The 14,863-nt window shown below is 39.1% G+C and overlaps 1 protein-coding gene across 10 annotated transcripts in view; it reads left to right on the top strand.

Annotated features, from left to right (window-relative positions):
• The window catches only part of ANK3 (ankyrin 3), a 663,391-nt gene that overhangs the window by 523,848 nt on the left and 124,680 nt on the right, over window positions 1–14,863 (top strand). For all 10 annotated transcript variants that reach the window (XM_038533992.1, XM_038533998.1, XM_038533996.1 and 7 more), the window contains 5 exons: window positions 364–561; window positions 5,903–6,001; window positions 12,290–12,388; window positions 12,480–12,578; window positions 13,085–13,180. In XM_038533992.1, the coding sequence (XP_038389920.1) occupies window positions 364–561; window positions 5,903–6,001; window positions 12,290–12,388; window positions 12,480–12,578; window positions 13,085–13,180 (591 nt within the window). The remainder of the gene's footprint in view (window positions 1–363; window positions 562–5,902; window positions 6,002–12,289; window positions 12,389–12,479; window positions 12,579–13,084; window positions 13,181–14,863) is intronic.

Raw genomic sequence — 14,863 nt, 5'->3', positions numbered from 1 at the left:
CCATATTGTTTGTGTTTCCTACTTGGGCTTCCTCTCATTACCAATTTAAATAAAGCAAGTAGTTATTGAGCACCTACCAACATAACTACCTGTAGGAAAGAACTCCATATTCCTTTCAAAACCAGCAGAACTCCAATTCTCATGCGTTAAACTGTCCATAGTCTGTTTCCCCAGCTTCGGAATGTGGGAACCATGAGAGCAATGCAGTAATGACATAGTCTGATTTATCAGTTTGCTTATGTGATTCGGAATTTTTAAACCGTCGAAGAAAATCACTAGAAAGGGATGCATACTATTTGAAAGTGCGCTGCACACATTTTTATCTCGTTCCTGGGCATGTGACCAAGTGATTCGTGTTGACAGAATGGTTATACTCCGCTGCACATTGCTGCCAAAAAGAACCAGATGGACATAGCGACGACTCTGCTGGAATATGGTGCTGATGCAAATGCGGTTACCCGGCAAGGAATTGCTTCCGTCCATCTCGCAGCTCAGGAAGGACACGTGGACATGGTGTCACTGCTCCTTGGCAGAAATGCTAATGTGAACCTGAGCAATAAGGTAACCTTTCTTTTTCTCTACAAAACGTACAGCAAAACCTTCCCTCTCACAAAGGTTGCTTAAAAAGCATGAAAAATCCAGGTCAAATCGAATTTGCAAAATATAACATTGCATAAAGATGTTTGCCAAAATGTTGTTTATCATAGCAAAAACTTTGAGAAAACATGTTTAAACAGTAAGAGAATGGTAAATCAATCATTGTAAAGTCTTACAACTGAATGACATATAGCTGGAGAAATGAAGTCCACAAAGTTTTTCAAAATAATAGGAAACTGTGTTAATTCAAAGAGCAACACTGTTACCTCACCTGAACCTACCAAATAGTAAGTTGTAAATTGGAGCCCATTGATTTAGTCCGCAAACATTTTGGGGGCATGTCCTCCTTGCCCATCCCCGTTTTAAGTTCCAGGTTACAGATACTGGAAATAGTACTGCCTTCAGAGACTTCATTTTATTAACATAAATCTAAAGTAACTATTTTATTCAAATAGGTTGGAAAGGTTGTTAGTCTTTGTATGTAAATTGGCAGTTTCAAGGAACTTCTGAGGCCTCTGTTCCCCAAATTTTTCAAACTCCTCTGCCTTCATACTTGGCATCCTCACTCTTTTTAAAGAATTTTGTGAAGCAAGGTAAAAATCCAGCCCACAACTGGCCTGAGACATTTTAATGAAGTTACTACCTCTCATTGCATATGGGTTTGCTGAACTGTTTGCCGAACTGTTTATTAATACCTAAGTTTGAGATTAACTCAAAACACAGATGTTTCTAAGTCTTCCCTTCAGATAATACAAAAGCCTGCAAGAGTGCCCCCAAATTCCTGATAATCCACACTCCCTGGCTTCTTCTTTACCAGTTGGTGATAACACAGCCATAGCTCAGCTATAGGAGTAGAATTTCAAGATAGCAATAGTTTTATGACGACAAATAACAAGTAATGTATTTTTTTTTCATGTATGTGGCCTATGTTTTGGAATAACCAAAGCTTTGAATCTCCTGGGTATGAATCCTAAGCCTGACTCTTACTTGATGTATAACTTTATTGGACAAGTTATGTGACCTCACTGAGCTTCAATTTTGTCCGCTAGTAAACAAAGACAAAATATTTACTTCACAGAGATGTCATCAAGATGAACTAAGATAACATTCAATACTTTCTTCTTAGGTAGAAAAGGAATAGTTGTCTTAATTTTGAACCTCTCACAATTTAGGGAAAAAGTTATTCTGCACGAATCTGAATTCCCAAGATTGTAATTTAATAAATCGTGTGGATGGAAATCATATGTAAGAGAACAGGGAAACTTTCTTTTCAGTTTTAGTATTTTGAAAATCCTTTGTGATAATTGCAGATTTTTCATATTTTCATATTTTCCTGATGTAACAGTTTGATTTTCTCATATCTTTCTTTTTAAACATTCCTTTTAGGAATGCATGTCTCTGCATTCATAGGAATCACAGAGCAATTTTGAATAGCCATTATAATCAGGATTCTTTTTTTTTTTTTTTTTTTTTGAGCTTTTGAGTTTGGAGGGTTCAAAGACTATAATATAGAGACCAGGCTTATGATAATTTGCTATAAAATTCAACTTATCTTAATGAGGTAGAAGACCTGGTCTTCTCAAATTGATGTACGTTCTGGCATTCACTGAGTCTATTTTAAGAGCCCAGAATACTACAGCTCACTATTCTCTCAGACACAATAGGGGCCTTAACAATGGTTAATAGGTGAATGTTTTCGGTAGATTCGATACCGAAGTACAATGTGACCTTTTTTTTTTTTTTCTTTAAAATCCTCTGGTCAAGGGACGCCTGGGTGGCTCAGTGGTTGAGTGTCTGTCTGCCTTTGGCTCAGAGTGTCATCTCGTGTCCAGAGGTGGAGTCCCACGTCGGGCTCCCTGCGGGGAGCCTACTTCTCCCTCTGCCTGTGTCTCTGCCTCTCTCTGTGTATCTCTCATGAATAAATATTTCTTTTAAAAAATCAAAAATAAAAAAATAAAATCCCCCATTCAACTAGTTGCTATGTATATCCAGCCTTACATTCACCTTAAAGTCATAGAAATTTTTAGACTGAGAATACTTCAGAATTCCTCAGTGTTTGCTTTGGTAGACTGGACATGGGCAAGGGAATTCTAAGGACATGTGACACAGTAAACCAAGGCCACCTGGACGTTGTCAGCCACCTTCCTGAAAAAACTTGACATGAGCAGAGATACTTCCAGGGAAATTTTAAAAAGCAGATCAGCTGGCTTCCCGTTAGCACAGCATGCTTGATTAAGTTGCAAGAATTTCACAACACCTAGAAATGGTCTAATATGAAAGCATTTGTAAATCATTGCTTCCTTTCTCAGTGCCTGTGTTCTGTATAATGCATTAAATAAGCCCTGATGTGGAAACAGAACAGGAGCAGAACTTCATTGTTCATGAGAAGTCCAGACACTTCTCTGCCAGTTTGACTTGGACGGCCCGAGTTTCTAACACCTCCCTGTCCCAACTCCCCACTTAACACTAGATTTTATTTCCTTGCTAAAAATATAAATATTAAAAAGAAAGATTTAGCTTTTGTGAAAACTGATGGTGAACTAAAACACTTCATTGCTTTTGCTTCTTCCTTTTCTTACTCATCACCAGCAGTTCCTGGTCACTTAAGGAAATGAGACCATAAACCCCCATGACTATGAAGTGCTAGCATTTGATTTGAGTCACCTTTTGCTTTCAATGTTCCCACCTTCCCGCACAGATTCTACAGATCATGAGTAGCTCCATTCCTCTGCACCGCTAATAGAATATTAAGCAGGCCTGTTGATGTTCTGAGCTGGTGGTGTTCTCTTGTTTCAAGTTAAGGCCGTTTTTAAAATGAGCCATGGTTCAAACGTTATAAAGGATTAACAGGTGTCTTCTGAAGTCAAAGGGGGCTGTTTTAACCATCACGCTATTTTTAAAAAAATTTTAATGAAAATTGTGAACATAAACATAAGTTTTTCTTTATCCTATTTTACCTAGAGGTGTTTGCTTTTTCTCCTGATTTAATCATTCAGTAGATGATTAAGTGCTAGGTGCTAGACGCTGGTTGTATAAAGAATAAAGATACAGTATTTGCCTCAGCAAGCTCACAGTGGTTTGAGGAAGACAGACCAGAAAACAATTTCAAGGCAGGATCATGATGCTCTTAATAGAGGTGAGCACATAGAAGATGTGCACATAAATGTAACAGTGAGCACTTTGAGAGACAAGAGGGCCAGTGAAGCTCAGGGGAGATGCAAGTGACTCCATGTCACCAGTAGAGCTGGTATCCCATGGGGGCAGCGTGAACAGAGACAGAGGAACATGAGAGGGTAAGGTACCTGCCAGAAGACATTTCCCAAACTTTGCTGAGAACTGCTCAGTAAAAAAAATCTTCATAAGTCTTGAAAAGTCTTTAACTTAGGATAGGTGACCATGACATTTTTATAAAATATTAGGACTAAAAAGATTGGTTTCCTCTGAAGTAGAACATGGAGGGGGTAGGGGGACAGGGGACTGAGGAGGGCACTTGTCATGATGAGGACCAGGCGATGCGTGGAAATGTTGAATCACCATCACGTACACCTGAAACTAATAGAGTGCTGTATGTTAACTAACAGGAAGGAAGGTAAAAACTTAGTAAATCAATAAAGTAGAACATGGGACCTTGTTCTCAGATTGTGTCAGTTTTGGAGGATGCCACTTTGGACCCTAGCTTATTTTTCTTGGATTTCAACTGAATATATCCTCCCTCCTAGCCATGTTTCCTCTTTCCTCAGTTTGAGTAGGCTTCCTCCAAAATCCTGTAAACAGTATTTAAAAGTCAAGAACAAATGACTCTTCCTGAGTCCTATCATCTGTTTGAGGGAATGGCAACCCCTGATTAAATAATGTTCAGCGTCAAGAGGGCTCTGTGCTCTTGCTACTACTGCTTCTGATTCGCTCCTCTCCTCTGACCTATAGACAGCTGAGGTTCTCATTGCATGGATGCTAGAGGAAGAGACCAAAGACTTCCAGAGCACAGAGATTAACTTCTGTGCTCATATTAGGGGAAAGAGAACAATCTGAAAGCACTAACACCAAGTTACTTTCTCTCAAATATTGTTCATGAAAAGACACTTTAACAGCTACAGAGGATTTTTAAAGCAGAGTACAGTCTTGGTGATTTTTCTTGACCATTGAAACAAGCAGGTAGCCTGCGTATTCTGGGGTAGACTCAGCTTCAAATATTCAGCTTCAAATATTCAGTCTCATTAAATACATAATACCATCTAAATGACCTGGAAATTCTCATGAGATTGGATTCCTTTTGAATTTCCCAGCCCATCTTTCTTCCCCAGAAGCAACATGCAGATATATTGATCAGCCTTGGGTATTAATATGTGATAGGAAAATATTATCATCATATGTTAATTTATCATCATATTTAATTCATAACTACTTTTTCTATTAATTTCTGCTAATGCCAGTGCCAATGGTAACATATTGAAATTCCTTCAAGTATTACAAAAAAAAAAAAAAAAAGTCTCTAGGTTTTTTTTTTTTTTTTGGTAAATTTTTACTTATTTTTTTGAGTTGACACAGAATGTTACATTAGTTTCACATGTACAACTTAATGATGTGACAGGTTTATACATTATGCTCTGCTCAACCCAAGTGTAGCTCCCATCTCTGTCCTGTCACATGACTATTATGATATCATTGACTCTATTCCCTGTGCTGGGCCATTTATTCCTGTGACTTGTTCATTCCTCAACTGGAAGCCTGTACCTCCCACTCCCCTTCACCCATCTTGCCTGTCCCTCCATCCCCCTTCCTTTTAGCAGCCATCTGTTGGTTTTCTGTTTTTACAGGCCTGTTACTGCTTTTTGTTTGTTTCTTCATTTAGTTATTTTTTTCTTTGTGGAGATATTTTAAGGCAAATCCCAGACATTATATCATTTTCCTACTACATATTTCAGTGTTCATTTTTTAAAACTAGAGACTTTAAAGAAGTGAAATAAAATGATATAATGTCTAGGATTTGCCTTAAAATACTTCCACAAAGAAAAGAATGAACAGGAAGTAGGGCTGGATGAAGCAAATGAGGAAAACCTTCCTAATTGCTGAGTTTGTGATGAGTACACAAGGTTCAGTCCATTCCCTCCACTTCTGAATATGTTTGAAATTTTTAATTAAGCCTACACATAGCAATGTTGTGATGGTGCTAATACGTAAACTTTCCCTATAGTTTTAAACAAGAATTCTAGACTTCCTGTCCTAGAATTCATAAACTGTTGCTCAAACATGCCTATGTGTGCTACATTCCCTTCTCTAAGATGACTGTACTTTGAATCTTTTGCAGAGTGGCCTGACCCCGCTCCATTTGGCTGCTCAAGAAGACAGAGTGAATGTGGCCGAAGTCCTCGTAAACCAAGGGGCAAATGTGGATGCCCAGACAAAGGTATACAGAAACAGTGTGCCCATATAAAGCGTCATTTAGTGACTCCTGTATGGAAACAAAAACAATTTGATAGGAGAGGAAGAACAAATTTTATATCATATCTCTTATACATAGTATTTCAAACATATATCTGTGCCAGGGACACCAAGTTGTAGTGTCCCAGATGCTTTTATCTTTAGTGGCCTAGGCACTTTATCTCAGCTGCCTACAAGTACCCACCCGTGGTAACACTATTGATCCCCGTTACGACAGATCTGTCTTGCAGGGGCAGAGTGTAAAATCGTGTTCCTTAGCTTTTGTGACTGACTTAACACATACAGAAAAATTTATCAGTGTTTTGTGACCTTTAACTTTGTTCAGATGTAGTCTATAAAAAAGGATAAAGTAAGTTTTATTCAATTATTTTTCTCTTGCTAAATTCCTTATGGCATGTGTGGTTGCTAGCATCTCTTTCTCTCTCTTGCTCTCGCTCTCTCAGACAAACAGTTCTCTTCAAAAAGAAAAAAAAATACTGATTAACATCCTATAATGCTGCAATTTCAAACTCAGATAAGAAAAATGGCTGTTTTGTGTCTTCATCAGAGATAGGACTTTGTATGAATCTCATTTCTCGAAGCATTTTCTTTCGGCACTTAATTTTGTTACTTCTTCATAGCAAACTTGTTTTATCTACTCTAAAACATAATTCTTGTTTCTTTCTGTGTGTCATACTTTGATGCAAAAAATGAATGCTTATTAAATATTGTGAATACAAACATCTCATGTATAATAGAGATTCTGAGGTGCATTGATAACCTACTGAAGTTACTAAAATATATAGAAGTATCACCAGGAAGTAGCCAAGTAAAAAGGTATTCAGACATCAAAATCAGACTGGATTTACCAGATAGGCACAGAAGGAACAGCCCCAAGGAGAATACACGCTTTGGACATTGTCTGGCTCTATGGTTGTAGCTGCTCCATCCATGCTGTCTATGTTCTATCAAAAAGGAGCTGCCTGAAAGAGATCTGACCAGGCAAGATCCTGTCTGTGTTTTAAACTCTGTGTCAAATTAGTAAAGCAAGTATCATTGTCCCTGGCCAGGGCTGCCCTAGGTGGAACTGAAGAGTAGGCACATTCCCACTCAATTCCCTTTCTGGAATTTCTGTGCAGTCTCCATGGCCTCATCGGTAGCCAGCTTACCTAGCAATCCCTTCACTCTATTTCCTTCCCATTATAAAAAATCTCATCATCCTTAGCCTTCAGTGCTTTCCTAGTAGCTAATTATTTAACAGTAAAGGCACTGGTAGCAGCTGAGTGGTTTCTTGTTACTTTCCATTTTGAAAATAAAAGCATTTTTAATTCTGATAAAAGAAGCAGATTAGAGGTGCCTGGGTGGCTCAGTTGGTTGAGCATCTGACTCTTGATTTCAGCTCAGGTCATGATCTCAGGGTCATGGGATCAAGTCCTAAGTCAGGCTCCATGCTGGAACCTGCTTAAGATTATCTCTCTTCCTCTTTCTCTGTCCCTCGATCATGCTCATGCTCGCTCTCTCTCAAAAAAAAAAAAAAAAAAAAAAAGAATCAGACTGAATTTAGCTTGTAGTCTTTATTTTATTAATGGCAAATATATTCATCTTGTGTTGTTTCATTTATACACACAAACAGACTTAAACACTTTTTTTGGTTGCTGCTTCCTTTACAGATTAAAAATTCTAGGAGGCATGGACAGGGTCAAGTTTCTCAATATGTTTTTGCCCCTGCGCATCCAAGGCAGACACTGTAATTCAGTCATGAAGTGTGGCACTGATTGTCCAAGGCAGGTTGAGAGGCAGGGCATGGTGCTAGGAGCCTTCTTACACAGAAGGGCCCCTGAGCTTAAGGGTCTCCAGCCTCTACCAGGGTTTCTTCCTAACCCAGCCCAACTCAGATCATGGTCAGTAATCAGTTTTGTACTTGGTGTAATATTTATGAAGCATGTTCCCTTTCCTGCCTTTGACAAGTGATGCACTTCAGAAAGCACCTTTGCCTCTTACAAATTCTTTCCCTTTCTTTTTCTTCTCAGCAAAATCATAGCACCCAAAAAAGCTGAGGCTATGATTGTTCCATAGCTGAAAAAAGCAGAAGTGCAGAGAGATGGGTTGTGGGACTTGCTTCCTAAACTTGTGAATATGAAGTTTATTATATTCTATGAAATGCCAAATTCTTACGGGTAAGGATGACAGCCCTAAGCAGCCTGCAGGTGTAAAGTGTAGTACCATTTAATTCATTGGCTTGAATTTAAAAATAGTAATCATGAAAACATTGAGAGCTCTTTTCTCTTATGGGGAAAAGACTAGAATATCCTGGTAACAGCTTTTGCAGCCATCCTATTGGCTTGCTGACCTTCTACACATCCAACTCTGTATTTGAAGTTCACTGAATCAGTTCAGACTAAATTGTGCTGCTGGCCACACAGTTTAATATTCAGTGTGGTTTAGCTGAAATAAAGTCATTCTTTTTCCTTTTTAAAAGGATAATCTCCTGAAGCATTTTATTTAAACCATCCAAAATACACTGATTTTCAACAGTACTGATTAGCAACTTAATAGTTAAACTATATTTCTTTAAATGTGTATAAAATAATGAAAAAATGTATTTGATATTCATTTCACATTCATTCTTAGAGCTCCTACTAGTTGCCACATTCTAAACAGGGTGATATATTCCTTGCCCTCATAGTAGTTCTAATCTAGAAAAGAAGATATATGATGGTAAAAATAATAGAATAATATAATACCAAAATGTATTACCCATCTTCTCTGTGTCAGGTATTAAGTGCTTTACCTTTATTAGTTGGTTTAATCCTTACAACTACCCTAGAAGGTGGGTAAAATTGGTGTCCCTGTATTACAGATGAGGAAACTGAAGAACAGAAAGTAGTCACTTGTACAAGGTCACATAGCTAATTAGTACAAAGCCTGACTTTGACCTCACATATAAATACATAATTTTAGAAACATTGGCATTCACCGAATTATTTTACAAAGGTGGAATGTGTAGAAGGGAGCAATAGCTGGTTCAGTATCATAGAAACAAGAGGGAAAAAATGGTGGGCATGTCCCAATATGCTGCTAGAAATTTAAGATTTCAGAGGGCCTTTATGGACCAGGCTAAGCAAGTTCAGCTTTTTATCCTGTTCGCATTGGAAAGCCTTGGAAGGTTTTAAACGGAAGAATGATAAGATCAGGCATCCAGCTTAGACAGACAGGAGAAAGTGCAGAGACCGAGTTGGTCAAAGGAGTTTGGAGCAGGGGCAGTTGAAGGCTACAGCTAAGGTCCGGATGGAGAAGAAAGAAGGCTTTCACTTAGGAGCAGATGGGAAATTGATGAACAAGAGAGAAACTTGAGAGATACTTAAAGAAGTGTGAACAATAAGATATGAGGAAAAGTGAGAAATTCAGGAAGAATCTCAGGATGTGACCCCTGTGACTGGGTGATCACAAGCACCATTCAATGAGATTAGAGGAAGCTGGCTGAGGGAGAAGACCAAGGGTTCTGTGTGGGGCACTTGACTACTACCCAGTAAGGTATGGTGCTGTGGCTCCAGAGATCAGAAACATCAGCCTGAATACTCCGTCTGCACCTATTAGCTCTTCCTTCACAAATACAACCTTTCAGTATTGCCTAGAGGAGAAGACAACTTCTGCTCGTCTTGATGGTATAACTATGCAACAGTGGAAAAAAGAGGCAGACACTGCTCAGTTAGCTGAACTGTGATTATTTCTTAGCTATTCCAGAAAGAATAGTTTGTCTTTCCAAAATCGATTGCTGCTAATTGGAAAGAATTTCTCAAATCACATCTCTCTGAGCATATTTGTGCAAGGTGCCATTTAATATAAGAATTTTATGGCCCTCAATGAATGGAAGAGCCCCGATCTGATTTCTCTAAGAGCAAACTAAATCTTCTGATCCATGCACATGTGTTTTTTTTTAATAAAATACTTTATTTTTTAAAGATTTTATTTATTTATTTGAGAGAAGGAGCATGAGTAGGGAGAAGGGTCAGGGGGAGAGGGAGAAGCAGACTCCTCACTGAGCAGGGAGCCTGATGTGGGGCTCGATCCCAGGACCCCAAGATCATGACCTGAGCTAAAGGCAGATGCTTATCCGATTGAGCCACCTAAGTGCCCCTTTAATAAGGGGCTTGTGGAACAGCAAGAAGACCAATGTCCCTGGTACAACAAACAAGGAAGAGATTAGTAGGAATGAGCTCAGAGATTTAGTGCACAGGGGGTATAGTGAAGGTATATCAGACAGATCCTAATAGCCCATTATAATCACTTAGGGTTTTACTAGGAGTGAGATGGAAAGCTGTGAGGATGAATAGAAACTGTGTATTAAAATACTTAAAATGATTCAATTTCTTTAGAAAATCTACTTAGTAGACTTAGCACAACAGCCTTTGGAATCTGTTGTATCATTGCTTAGGCACATTGACAAAAAAAAAAAACTGAAAAGCTTTTTAATAGTTATATTTTTAAATTATTTTCTGATTGTTTTTAGCTCTCTAAAAATTAAACCTCTACCACTAAAGTTGGGAATAATGTCACTTCAGTTAAGCTAATTGTACTAAGAACTGATTGGCGAAAGCTATTTTCATGCCTCCCACACTGAGCAACATTCTGAGTCCTAATGCAGTATCCTGAGTTCCTCAGCATCAAGAAAGAAGCCTGCAAAGTAGGCAAGTCAGTTCAGGTTACCAAAACAGGATCTCCTTCGTCATGCGTGGAGCAGCTTCAGGCGTTATAAATCAGACTCATATACACGGTCATGGTGAACTTTATCGGTGGGAGTCTGGGCCACATGGGCACGCTGACAGTCAGTTTGTGGAAGGGAATCTGACCAGAGTAAGCTCTTGGGCAGCACCTCCCTGGTGCGACATCTTCGCCTTCCACACTCCGCTGCGGTCTGGGCATTCAAATTCAGATGTACCTATTTGCTAGCATGTCTTAGTTTGGGCTGCTATCACAAGAATACCGTGGAGTGGACAAACTGTCATTTCTTACAGTTCCAAAGGTTGGGAAGTCCAAGGTTAAAGTGCCAGTGGATCCCTCGTCTGGTGAGGGATCTCGTGCTGGTTTGCAGATGGCTATCACATAGCTTCTGGTTATATCTTTACACAGTAGAGGGCAGAGAGGAGAGGCAGGCAGTCTCCTGTCTCTTCCTATAAGGGCACGAATCCCATTCATGAGGGTTCCACTTAATGACCTAATCACCTCCCAAAGGCCCCATCTCCAAATGTCATCACACTGAGGATTGGGGCTCAGCATGTAAATTTGGGGGGGACAAACACTCTGTCTATAGTATAGAGTCACCATAAAGATACAATAGTGCAAAATACATGAGATACAGACCCTTGACAACACGGACCCCTCTCCACCAAGCACACTGAGAATGTTTTTAAAACTCAGTCCTCTCCCTTTTGCCAACCTGGTGCTGCCAGTGTCCTCGTAAACAGAATTAATTGTAGATGTTGAAATTGCATGGTAATGTCTGTTACAATGTGGCCATCTGGAAAAGTATCTGGGATATCCTTATTTTAAAAAATAATTATACACACACATATATAATTATATATATGTAAGGTATTATTTTTTTTTTGACAGATAGAACCTACAGTTCCTCAGGGGTCAGTGGATGTTAATTTGGGAAACAACTTACTGCTTTGTCTAAATCAGTTCTTGTCAAATGATGGGACTCTAGCGAGGAAGCAGGAGACTAACTACAGTGTATATACCTGGATCAAGGTCACACTTCTCAGACCTCCTGAACTCCCACCACTCTCTACTGTTTTAGTGTTTCTGGGCTTCCCATCTCTGTCATGCATTCTGATAATCATTTACTGCCTGGAATTAGCGTTTAGCCACTTCGTGGTTGTTTTCTACCTCAATTTTATACTTTTAGAGCACATCTGTCCCCAGGACATTCTTTCTCTCCCTTATCAGGAAGCCACTGAATCAGTCTGTCCAGGCTATTGACTGTGCCATGTGTCTTTCCTTTCTTGAAAAGTTGGTGTGAGAATAAAATAAGCTGATGCAAGAAAGCACTTTGGGGAGTTCAATAACTATTTACATGTGACATGGTATTATTTTTTGTATCTAACACTAGCTCTGAGAAATATCAAGGGCATCTTATATATTCAAAGTGAGGGGGAGAATGATCCCAGCTCAAAAAGTCAGGTTAAATAATACTTTTTGCTTCTATTTAGGATAGCTGTTACTGAAAGTATACTTATGAGGTTTCTTTTCTGAAAAAATATCATTACAGATGGGATACACACCTTTACATGTAGGCTGCCACTATGGAAACATCAAGATTGTTAATTTCCTGCTCCAGCATTCTGCAAAAGTTAATGCCAGAACAAAGGTAAACTCTTTTCTCTTTCATATCCACCACCAAAGTCACTGATTTTGTGCCCAAGGAAGTAAGAGTCATTTCTTCCATCTTCCTTCTGCAGAATGGGTATACGCCGTTACATCAAGCAGCTCAACAGGGACACACGCATATAATAAACGTCTTGCTTCAGAACAATGCTTCCCCCAATGAACTCACTGTGGTAAGAGTGAAGGGAGGGAGGGAGGAGGCTAAGAGAAGGGGGGGGGGATGGACCTTGATGCTGGAATCTTCTTACATTTTTCATTGTGCACCAGTGTTGCCACACATTTAGTAGAATTCAGGCCAAAACACGATAGCTATACTGTGAGCCATCCAGAGAGAGAGATGTGATTAGTGTTTCACACTTAAAAACTACAAATCCATTGCCACCTAGTAGGAAATCCATATATAACAAGAAAAACATGTTTGTTCCCTTGATTACTTAGAATGTTAAAAAGCCTCTTGGATTCCATGTGTAGCAGCCAACTCTCTGCTGCATGAGTGGGAACAGGTTAGGTGGGTTTTGAGCAAGGTATGTCTCTAATGAAAAATGTTTGGTGTATGATAGTGGGTGGGACCAGTGAACCACTCGCCTTCTGTTCAGTAGGGCGAAACTTGTGGAAGCACACAGACACTGAGACCCGGGGAGTGATTACTAATTCCTTGTCCTCGTTTCCCTCTTGCCAGAATGGGAACACTGCCCTAGCCATTGCCCGGAGGCTTGGCTACATCTCTGTGGTCGACACCCTGAAGGTAGTGACTGAGGAAACCATGACCACGACTGTAAGTATTGAATGCAGACCCCATCAGCCTGAGAGCCAGCTCTCAGGCTGTAGATTTTCCAGGGCTCTGGGGAAGTGAACCTACTCCCCCCAACTCATAGACTAAGTGCCATGCTTCCAAATGCTGTCCCTTCATTGCTGGCAACCAGCATCACAGAACTCTCATTTCTGATACTGAGAAACTAAATGCTAAAAATATCTTTTGAAAAGTTGTATTAGTAGCTATAGAGTTTTTTGCTCCCATATAAAGCTAAATTTATATATTTGTTTTACTATAAAAACATTTTTAAAGGCTTTATTTATTAGAGAGAGAGAGAGAGAGAAAGCACAAGTAAGGGGAGGGGCAGAGGAAGGGGGAGAAGCAGACTCCCCAATGTGGGGCTCAATCCAGGTACCCCAGAATCATGACCTGAGCCGAAGGCAGATGCTTAACCAACTGAGCCAGCCAGGCCCCCTGATATAAAAATATTTTTAATGAAATGAAGACAGGAATATTTTCACATCCTCCTTTGGCAGAGTGAGGAAATTGAAGATAAGTTGGTTCTTTAAAATGTTGTAACTCACAAATGGTAATGGATACATTGTTGTTGTTATGGTGAAAAGCATTTTTTTTTGCATTGTTGTTAAAATAAAACATTAGAGGATCAAAATTGACTTTTGCCACCATTCTCACTGCTCTTCCGTTCGGCTATTGGAGTTTTCACAGGAAAAACAAAAAATGTTTTGTTAAAATTATAAATAAATCTTCAGCAGAAGGCCTTGTTGCGTCAGATACACTTTTACAAGCTGCAACCTCTAGGATAAGTCATTTCTTATTAGCACCATCTGGAGCCTTTGAACTGCATCAGGATTTGGTAACTTTGGACTTGAGAGCAGATATTGCACCATATCAGAGGCTTGTTGGAGTTATTCCTGACTCCATGACTCAACACACATGCCTGAGATTGGCTCCGTACAATGTAAATTTAGGACTCTGGAACACTAGGAATTATCGGCTCTGCCTCCTTTTCTCATCCACCACCTTCCAATGTGAAGGGAGGCAGGGTTAGCATCTGCAAACAGTTTGTATACACAGTGCTTCATACAAAAAAAAATGGGTTGAGGAATTCTGTAGCAACCTGCTGGTTGAATTATTTGGCAATGCACAGGCTTTAAAAACTAAAAAAAAAAAAAAAAAACAGCCTGCTGATAACAAGAGAGAAATTATTCAATTTGCAAAAAAAAAAGAAAGCAGTAGCTTTAATGAACTAGAGCAATGGTTATCAACCAGGTCATGTTAATTACTACATATTGCTTTTATATACTTCCTGAGTATTTCATGATTTTAAAATCTGTTATTAAATTCTTGAGAAAAGAGTTTAAACAAATAGTGTTTATTAACCTTAATGTTACAGATATTCCATTTAGCTCTCTCTAGAAAAAATGAGGGAGAAGGATAAGGTATTAAACAATGATCAAGTGTCACAATGCAGATTTGAAATCACTGCAATAAATATATAAAACTTATTTTTCAGTGTTAGAGAATTGAAACCGATGTAATCGTTCAAAATCTAAATCTTGCTTATTGAATGTAAATGACTTGCTCACCCATTGAGAAAGCTCAAAATATTTCTTGAAAATCAAAAGTGCTTGAGGAAGGGGACCTAGCTGGCTCAGTAGGTAGAGGGATATGACTCTTGATCTC

The sequence above is a fragment of the Canis lupus genome, chromosome 4, assembly GCF_011100685.1.
Source record: "Canis lupus familiaris isolate Mischka breed German Shepherd chromosome 4, alternate assembly UU_Cfam_GSD_1.0, whole genome shotgun sequence".
NCBI classification, from domain to species: domain Eukaryota; kingdom Metazoa; phylum Chordata; class Mammalia; order Carnivora; family Canidae; genus Canis; species Canis lupus.
This window is presented reverse-complemented; position numbering and strand designations above follow the sequence as displayed.